The 8,857-nt window shown below is 43.1% G+C and overlaps 1 protein-coding gene across 1 annotated transcript; it reads right to left on the bottom strand.

The window, feature by feature from the left end:
* Positions 1 to 69: 69 nt before the first annotated feature.
* Positions 70 to 7,666, bottom strand: hapln2 (hyaluronan and proteoglycan link protein 2). The gene is made up of 6 exons (XM_034873673.1): positions 7,442 to 7,666; positions 6,954 to 7,058; positions 4,591 to 4,947; positions 1,496 to 1,612; positions 1,231 to 1,413; positions 70 to 734 (listed from the first exon to the last, which is right to left on the bottom strand). Exons 1-6 carry the CDS (start codon positions 7,473 to 7,475, stop codon positions 457 to 459), a joined length of 1,074 nt encoding a protein of 357 aa, XP_034729564.1. The 5' UTR covers positions 7,476 to 7,666; the 3' UTR covers positions 70 to 456.
* Positions 7,667 to 8,857: the final 1,191 nt, after the last annotated feature.

The following is an 8,857-nucleotide window of genomic DNA, read 5'->3' as shown; positions in this document are numbered from 1 at the left end:
TCTCTCTCTCTCTCTCTCTCTCTCTCTCTCTCTCTCTCTCTCTCTCTCTCTCTCTCTCTCTCTCTCTCTCTCTTATCCAGTAGCTTGTAGAAAATGACAAGCATCAAGCATCCTGGTAGAAAAGTCTTTATATTTTAGTGTATTTCTACTATCTTTATCTGAAATGGAAGACATGAGCCACATCCATGGCTGTCCAACATGTATTTGGTCTCCAAAAATGTTTGTTTGCAATGTTCTGCATCCGCTAAGTTAGATGTAAATCGGGCCTTTTGTTTCAGAATTAACTCTCATTTTTAAATATAAACTTAGAATTCTTCAGTCATTGTCTGTATCTTCAGGTGTCAATTTTATTGCTTATTGGCTGTCAGATCAAGCTGTATATGTAGTGTAGAAAGTTCTGGGCTTCTGGTTTTCTTACTTAGACTCACAACCAAGTGTATTTGTTTTTTTTGGGGGCTACCTATAGCAATAGGCGCCGTACAGATGCGTCATCTTGTTGGGGAATCCAAATGAGCGCACCCCTGGTTCCGGGATGCCCCCACAGTGCTCCCTGGGGTTGTTGATGGGAAACCGTACGCTGCCGTCCTCCAGCCATCCGCCGTCACACTGGTCGTAGTTTAGGAATCGCCAGGCGGAGTAAAGTTGGCCGACCAACGCCAACTCGGCTCCCTGACGTCGGCATGCGTGTCCCGCCTGCTCGAAGGAGAAAGAGCCCGGGATGTAGGAGACAGAGCCTGTGAGAGGAGAAAGGATTCATGGGAAACACATTCAGAGAATTCCAGATTTCGGGTTCTTATCATGTAGGGCGCACTCACACGTGGCCAGGTTGCTTTACAGTGTGCATGTGCAGGATTGACCCCCCCTCCCCTACTGGTCTGCAGTCACAATGCAATAAAACATTAAAGGAGGATTCTGGTTGATTTTAACACTTAGCTCTGTTGTTTGGAAATGTGGAGGTCTGTCAGTAGCAAGAAAAATGAAACCAATTGGTGCTGTCTACACCGAGCTATCCACCTGCTAGCGTTAGCACCCAACAGGCTTCAACAGGGCAAGTTTTAAATGTGTTTATAGCCTCTTAACACGTTCGAATGTCATTAAAAGTGCCTACCCATGTGCAGTGATTCCTTCCAAAGCAAATCTGACTGCAGTAGATGTGTTGTTACAGCCTGTTTCTAAAGAGGAGGACCCCTGTACTAGACTAAATGTTGAACCGAGCCACTGTATAATTACCAGATGACTGCGAGGTGAAGCAGAAAGCATCGAACCGATCGTTGGTCTTATCCTTCGGCCCATAACTGCGAATCCCGGGGAGGAGCTCCCCTCCACAGGCGGGTCGTGGATGAATGATGGGGTAATGAACGGTCCCATCGCGGAGCCAACCGGCATTGCACCAGTCCAGACCCTCCGTCCACGCTGCGGGAAGAGACATGCGGATTTAGGAGAGCTGATATACCTGCAAGCAACATATCATTGATTTGAAATAGACACTTTTTACCTCTGAACAGCTGGTCGTATGAGGCTAACGTGCCGTCTTGCCCGGCACAAACCTCCTTAGCCTCGTGGAAAGTGAATTTGTAGCGGCCATTTTTACTCTGATACGGAAACACCACTCCTGGAGGTAGAAGTCATTTATGAGTTTTTACATAACACATTCTTACTCTCAACTCATCACATACGCTTGTTGTTCAATTATGGAAAAAAATCATGATCACAATTCTTTGGTTAATGTTGAAATCACGATTATTTAACACACTTACTCATTGACTATTGGAAAGATGTTGAATTTTTTTGAATTTGAAATGCAGTCAAACACCAAATAAACAGTCGAAACACCTTGAAATTTTAACTTATTACTTTTCCCGTTGAACTTTTTGTATTCCCCTTAAAATAAATGTAACAAATAGATTTAAATGTTGGCTGAGTGAGTTTAGTCTTTGGGAGGGGTGAAAGTACGAATTTTCATAAAGATCACACAACAAAATATTTTGAGTTTATCTGCAGAACATTCTGAGCAAAATTATAGTTTTCCTTGATTATTGTTAGGGAGCCAAAGTCTATCAACATTGCACAGATCTAACACAGTTAAAACCCACTTAGGGTTAATAAAAGATTGTGGTTTGGGGTTTAAAAGATGTACTTGACACACTTGACACAAACCCAGGTCTCTTGTGTATTGTTTGACCCATACACCACCCTAACCGGTCTCCGTATGCAGACTCTTTAATAGTCTTTAATACCAGTCGTGGTCATCGGTTTTAAAGCCAAGGACCCCTTAACTGGAAGAGAGCTAGAGCAGGGGCCCCTTACTACACGTAGTATTGTTGTGGGTTGGGATGTGGTTTTGTATGTGGTCCTTGTATTTGGTATTTTGCTTTGTTTTCTGCTCCTTCTTCTCTGTTTTGTTGCTTCCATCTTGTCTCCTTGTGCTTGTCTTTCCCTAGTTTCCTCCCTGGTTTTGTGTTGTTGTTGTCTTGTGTTTCCCTTGAGTACCTGTATGTTCTGTTTCCTGTTTTATTGTGATAGTCCGGGTCTGGGTCTCATCCTGTCTAGTTTCACTCCCGGCCTTGTGTTTCCCGCCTCTGTGATTGTCGTCCCCGCCCTGATGTGATTCACCTGATGTATCACCTGTTGCTTGTTAGCTCGTTACCTCCTGTATTCAACCTCTGTGTTCCCTTTGTCTTTCATCAGATCCTTTTGTGTGTTGCTGTGTGTGTGGTCCTGTCAGGGTGCTCTACGTCTGTCTAGAAAACGAAGCTGCGGAATAAACTAGGCCTGCAATAACGTGTAGGGCAGCCTTAAGCAATTATATGTACATTTTTTGCATAGAATACTGAGTTTTTAGAAAGCCAAATAATTGTTGGCATGTTTTAATGTCAAACATGCATGTGGCACAGTGAACCCTTGGGGGGAACTGTGTCTGTGGATGGCCTTAGTGACCACCTAGGGCAGTAAGCAGTGGGGATTTATATTTGCTAATGTGTTAGATTGACTCTGAGGACCCCCTAGGGGTCCGGGTCCCTCTGTTGAAGGTCCCTGTTTAATACTACTCTGGGGAGGACCTTTTGCCATGATGCTGAGAGCCAGTATGTTGAAAGTTATTTACTTACTTAAAAATGCTGTCTCTAGTAAAGGTCCTGCATTGAAAATGTTACTGAAGTAAAAGTCTAAGTAACCTCAGAAAAAAGGAACTTAAAGTATTAAAAGCAGAAGTAGCCTACTAAATGCAGAAAAAACTGTTCTGTCAATCAACCAAGTGATTAATGGTGTAATCATTTCAGCTGTGTACCTGATGTACCATACATTGTTGGGTAGTTTAATTTATAATGAAACAGTGTGTTTTCTAAACTACATGTGCTTTGTGTGCAAACATCTTAATTTGTAATGCTACTAACTAAAGCTGTCAGATTAATGCATTGGAGTACAAAGTAAAAATGTTCTTATTAAGAGCGACAACGGTAGCGACTAGTATGAGAGGCCAAACATTTGCGCAGGGAGGATGGTTGGGGGGGGGGTGGGGGGGTGGATGGGTCAAACAACACAGGACCTTCACCCAGGAGACCGGAACCGTGTCCCGCATGTCACGATTCCCAAACCCAACCGTCCCGTTCCTTGTTTCCTAAACCCAATCCAGTCTTCTTTTCCTGAACACCACCCCGGTGTTGTCCCGCCCACCTACGACCTTTTCTTTAACTGTCTATTACTCAGAATTATTCCATGGGTGTAGCTGCCAGCAGAGACAGTTGCATTATTTAAGTTTAGTTTAATTTAATAAGAAATCATGTTTGAATGTACCATAGTATATTTTGTTTTTCTCTGCATTTTTTTGTTTCTTGCTTTGAAGTGTGTGCGTGCTGGCCTGTTTATGTGGGTATATATAGCGGAACTATTGTGCGGCGATTTTGGTTGTTCCAGACGTCTAATTGCGTTGCACCAGCAACGGTGAAGGCAGTGCATACCAAGTTAGCTTCGGCTTGTTGAGGTGTTTGCAATGGCTGTACATTCTTAAGTTTGAGGGACACACTGGAGAGAAGTTTGTTACCAGGTTTTACTCCCCTATAGTTAACGCGGCCAATGAGGTATGTGTAGTATTTCTTGTGTGTAAATTGTCAGTGTTACTTATTTATTCATGTGTTCTCTGTGAGAATATAATTGTGTAATTTATTTGATTTCTATATTATGTATTTAGTTCTCAAGGCATGTTTGATGACATCCAGGAAGACCAATAAATGCCCGTAAATAAGAACGCCTTGTGTCCGTGTCTGTTAACCGGAGGGAGCTACAATGGGCCCATCACGGACTTTTTGGCGATTCTGTGAAACTGCCACAGATTTGGGGTTAAGGGGTCGTGCTAATTACCCTGGTAATCTTACCCTGACCCAAACCAATCCCCACTTTTCATGCCCTATGTCGAACCATTTTCCCTGCAGTAACCCCATTCCCTTTACCTGACCATCTCCGCCCACCCCCTCACCTGCTTCCCATTTCCCTGACTAGTCTCTCATTATCCACACCAGTCAATCTCCACTTGTGCATTCCTTCAGTTTAACATTGGAAGTAGACATCAGGCTCGTTATTAATATATTTAATTACCTTCAATCCTCAAAGTAATGGCAACCCTCTCATCCTCGATGCCGTTGATAAGCTCGCAGCGGTACGTGCCGCCGTCTTCCAGCTCCAGGCGGCTGAGCTGCAGGGAGGCGTCCATGGTGTGAGCTTTCCGAAGAGAAGCCCGCGGCCCAAGATGGCCGTATTGCTTGAAGGCGTGCGCATTTGATATCATGATAATGTTCTCCTGACCTACGTGTGCTGACTCCAGCTTGGTCCATTTCACTTTGTAATGGCTGGGTTTGGTTCTCAGGATGCACGGCAAAGTGGCATTTTCTCCCCTTCGGGCAACCACCTCGGGGTAAACAGGCGGCTCCAGGAGGTACTTCAGCTTCTTTGGTGCTGCGGGTGAAAGAGGAGCCGTAAGGTGTCAATGCCACCCGATTACATTGTTAATTTACGCCATGCAGTTAACCCTCGTGTTGTCCTACCGTCAACCATGCAACTTTTAGTTATTCTGGGTCAAAATAAAACCTTTATCTTAAGGTTTTGGACGTCTTTTTTGACACTTTTGTTGCTTTTCCACCGATGATTTTGTCCCCTTTTTTTTTTACGTTTTTGTTGCCAAAACGGCATATTTTGGCGATTTTGTGTGTTTTTGGTCCCTTTTTGCAATGTCCTTTTATAACAAAACAAAAATTATAATGCTATGAAATTGAATAAAACTTGTTAAAAAGCGTTGTATGGAACCACCCGTGTTATTTTTAATATTTGTTTGAAATAAACCCAAATTTCTTATATGGAGACTTTTTGAAAATGGGTCAAATTTGACCCCAGGACAACAGGGGGGTTAATTATTGGGACTTTTCGGAAAATGCTGACGCAAGACAATGTAAAGTCATTATTATTAGAATAAATCTGATCGATTATGTCAAAAGAATGTATCCATAAGCATATTTACATGTCACAACTTCGAGAATGTTTGTACACTTAGACTGCATTTACACTGCTTTAATGCTTAAAGGCAGGGTTGGTCATGTTAAAAATGCTGGCAAGATTTGAAAGTAGCATCTCTTCGGGCTCTAACAATATGTAAAACAGTGTATATCAACCCTGCCTTTAATTGGGATTCATTGCCCAGGTCCGATTGCATTGTTTGGCTGCAACAATATCAGTTTCCAGTGTTAACTGGTCACATCCTGAATGTCTGGAGTGATGTCAAAGTTGGATTCAGATTGGATATGACAGAGAAGGTTTAAAAGTGTGACGCCCCAACTCAGAGTCACTTCCTGTCTTGTGTTCATCGACTGCAACGCCACTTTAGGCAACGCGTTCTCATGATTGGGTTTACATGATATCGTATGAAAGGTTATGAACACATAAACCTAAGATATCACACTGAAAGGAGACCGCTGGCTGATCATGTGACATCGGCTACAGAGCGGCAGTTGCTAGCTGTTTAGCTGCTACAGAGATCTGCAACGCCAGCTACGGTGCTCGGTCAGCTCCCGAGTGTGTTGATTCCAGGGAGAATTAAACATGAACACAGATCACGAGCGAGTCTTTCACCCCATAATCACCAAAGTAAATATCAGAGCCATTTCTTTAACAAGCGGCGTACCTCCCAGATCATTCTGCCACTAGCATTTTTCAGATGGACGCATCAAGAGAAAATGAACCTAGTTTGAAACCTGTTTCTGTCTCAGAAGGACACATGGATGCAATTGCCTCCCTTCCTTGTCTTAGTCCCTAGTCCTGAGAAGGCAAGGGAGAGACGCAAGGAAATCATCAGAGGAGAGAGCAAACAAGCAAATGTGTTTTAAAGGCATTGAGACGTCACATGAATTTCTCAGCTGTTTGGGCGGAGTAGCATCTCCTTCAGCTGCACGGGTTCCAGGAAGGCTGCCTTCGTGTATCCTCGTGTATAGCTCCTCGATGATCCCTCCTCGGGGCAGGAATAAAAGCTTTGAGACGGCCTTCACCGAGGAGGTGCAGAACAACTTCCGGTTCAGCAGAAGACCGAGAAGTTGAGAAGCTATTTAATAAGCGACGTACTGCCTGTAACTCTCCATGCAGATCCACGCCCTCGCTCCTGCCCTGCAGTAACCCCTTCCCCGTCACCTGACCATCTCCACCCACGCACCCACCTGCACCCCGTTTCCCTGATTAGCCTCTTAGTGTATATATACCAGTCCATCTCCACTCTTACCTCTTCATACCTCCACACACCTGGCCCATCGATGCATGAAGCGTGCAGTTGTGTGGAGGCGTCAAACAGGAGAAGATTTGGGAGAAGAGTGTCTCAGGGGCTGTTAGATGATCAGACCAGCCCTTAATTTCCCATCGTTAATTCATTCATTAGCCGCAGACAAGAAGGAAAACCTCAGTGATCCCATTCAGTACCGTACCTGCCCTGTCGGGGGTGTATATAGCTGAGGACCAGGTGAAGCAGCTTGATGTTAATAGAAGAATCACAGCACAGTTCATCATGAAGGGAGTCACTCCTCCAGCTCCTGTAGTTCAGAAGAAAACATGGCTGAGTTCTTACTAAAATTGAGTCTTTGGTGCACAAAATACGGCTGGAAGTGACAATTATATGTATGGGCACATAATCAATTAGTTGTTTTGTCTAAAAATATGTCAAATGGTCAAAAATGTTGATCAGTGTGCAACAAATTCATTTAGATTTTGAATCATCTTTGCAGCTCTAACCAATCACTCTTTGCCTTTTTTCTCCCATACTAACAGACAGGATTTATATTAAATTCGACAAACAATCTTAAATTGTACACATATATGTGTACGTTGTAAGTTGCTTTTTCCTGCAGATTTCACATCAGCCTGCCATCTGAGTCTGAGATCAGCAATTCTAAAGGAAGAAATAAATAGTTTCAACCTGTGAAGTTGAAAAGATGCAGATGTTGGCTCATCCTCCTCCGCTGTGCAACATGACGACGATGTCTTCAAAGAACTCCTGGATAATTCCTAATTTTGGAAAGTAGAAGCAACTGTTCATCCCTCTTGGCTCCTCTGTCGGAGCCCTGAATGTTCAGCTGCCATACCCAGTTCATCTCTTCCCCCCCCAACCAACAAGCCTCTCCCCTGACTTGGGTCATATGGTCTAGTCTGTTATCAACAGTGTGTAAATAGGATCGTTGTCCTCTCTTCTCCAGCTGGTGACAACCATTTGAAAGTCTGACGCTGATTCTGTCTTTGTCTCTGTTTGCTTGAAACCAAGTAAAACACAATGAAACCAATGTAATTTAAAGTTTTAGGGACTGTTCAAGGTTTTTTTGGATTTTTAGTCAAAGCAGATTTGACCCTCCCTTGGCCAGCAATAGATCTTTCTATGACCCAAAATGATTGGGGGAAAAAAGGCTTGACCCTCCCCAACAATTTATTGATGCCTTCTGGTCCGGTTTGTGCTTGGCAAAGATGTAAAGATGCACTGTTTTTTTGTTTTTTTACAACCATGACATGCATGACTAACCTCAGCGTTCTCATCTTTATTGTCACACATCTGGGATTTACTCACTAACATTGTCGTGGAAACACAATAAGCATGGAAACTAAATACACACTTCTTGCATTACTTCAAAAACTAAGTTACTCTTCCAGTAAACTAGTATTCACATGAAATAAAACATGGGGACCATTCAACAAAGCACACTGGGTAATAAATGAGCCAAAAGATTGTCACTCCCCAATGTGAGTCGAGTGCAGATGTGAGTCGCACGTGCTCAGATTTAAACTGTTTACGACATGATGTGTCATACTGAAATTTGTGAAATCCATAAAATATTAAACTTTTCTCATTACAAACAATAACAGAAGATGGGAATCATTTCAAAAACGTCTTAGCTATTGATGATTGATTGAATGCTAACGTTAGCTCAAAACGTCATTCAACTGACAGCCTTTGTTGTGTCTGATGCTAACTTGTAGCTAAGCTAGCAGTGAACCAACTTGGTTAAGTAGGTCATTTTTTACTGTGTTGACATTACAGAAGTCTCTCGTTAGCGTCTTATACGCCACTTGTATGTGCAACTCACATCTTCACTCGACTCACATCGGGAAGTGACAAAGATCAACACGTGACCTGGTTATTATGGACCAGTTACTAGTCTTTCTCGATCATTGAATATTTTAGCATAGGTAAAGCTGGCGAAGCTGAACACTATCCATCACGCCTTTAAAAAAAATAGTAGGCTACTCAAAAAATGCTTGCATTTCAGAACCTCGGGAAATTGACGGCGGCCGACATGAACACCTATTAACTCGATAGTAAAGCTTTCAACTCAGGACAGCGTCA

Source organism: Etheostoma cragini, chromosome 6, assembly GCF_013103735.1.
Source record: "Etheostoma cragini isolate CJK2018 chromosome 6, CSU_Ecrag_1.0, whole genome shotgun sequence".
Lineage (NCBI taxonomy): Eukaryota > Metazoa > Chordata > Actinopteri > Perciformes > Percidae > Etheostoma > Etheostoma cragini.
Note: the sequence above shows the minus strand (reverse complement) of the source record. Positions and strands in the feature narration are given on the sequence as shown.

What these genes read in the sequence shown, in the direction of transcription:
- hapln2 (XM_034873673.1), bottom strand. Translation starts at nt 7,475, where the DNA reads ATGAGCCAACATCTGCATCTTTTCAACTTCACAG. An exon ending in CATTACTTTGAGGATTGAAG is followed by an intron (nt 1,613 to 4,590) that starts GTAATTAAATAT and finishes TTCTACCTCCAG; the next exon opens with GAGTGGTGTTTCCGTATCAG. An exon ending in CTTCACCTCGCAGTCATCTG is followed by an intron (nt 735 to 1,230) that starts GTAATTATACAG and finishes CTCCTCTCACAG; the next exon opens with GCTCTGTCTCCTACATCCCG.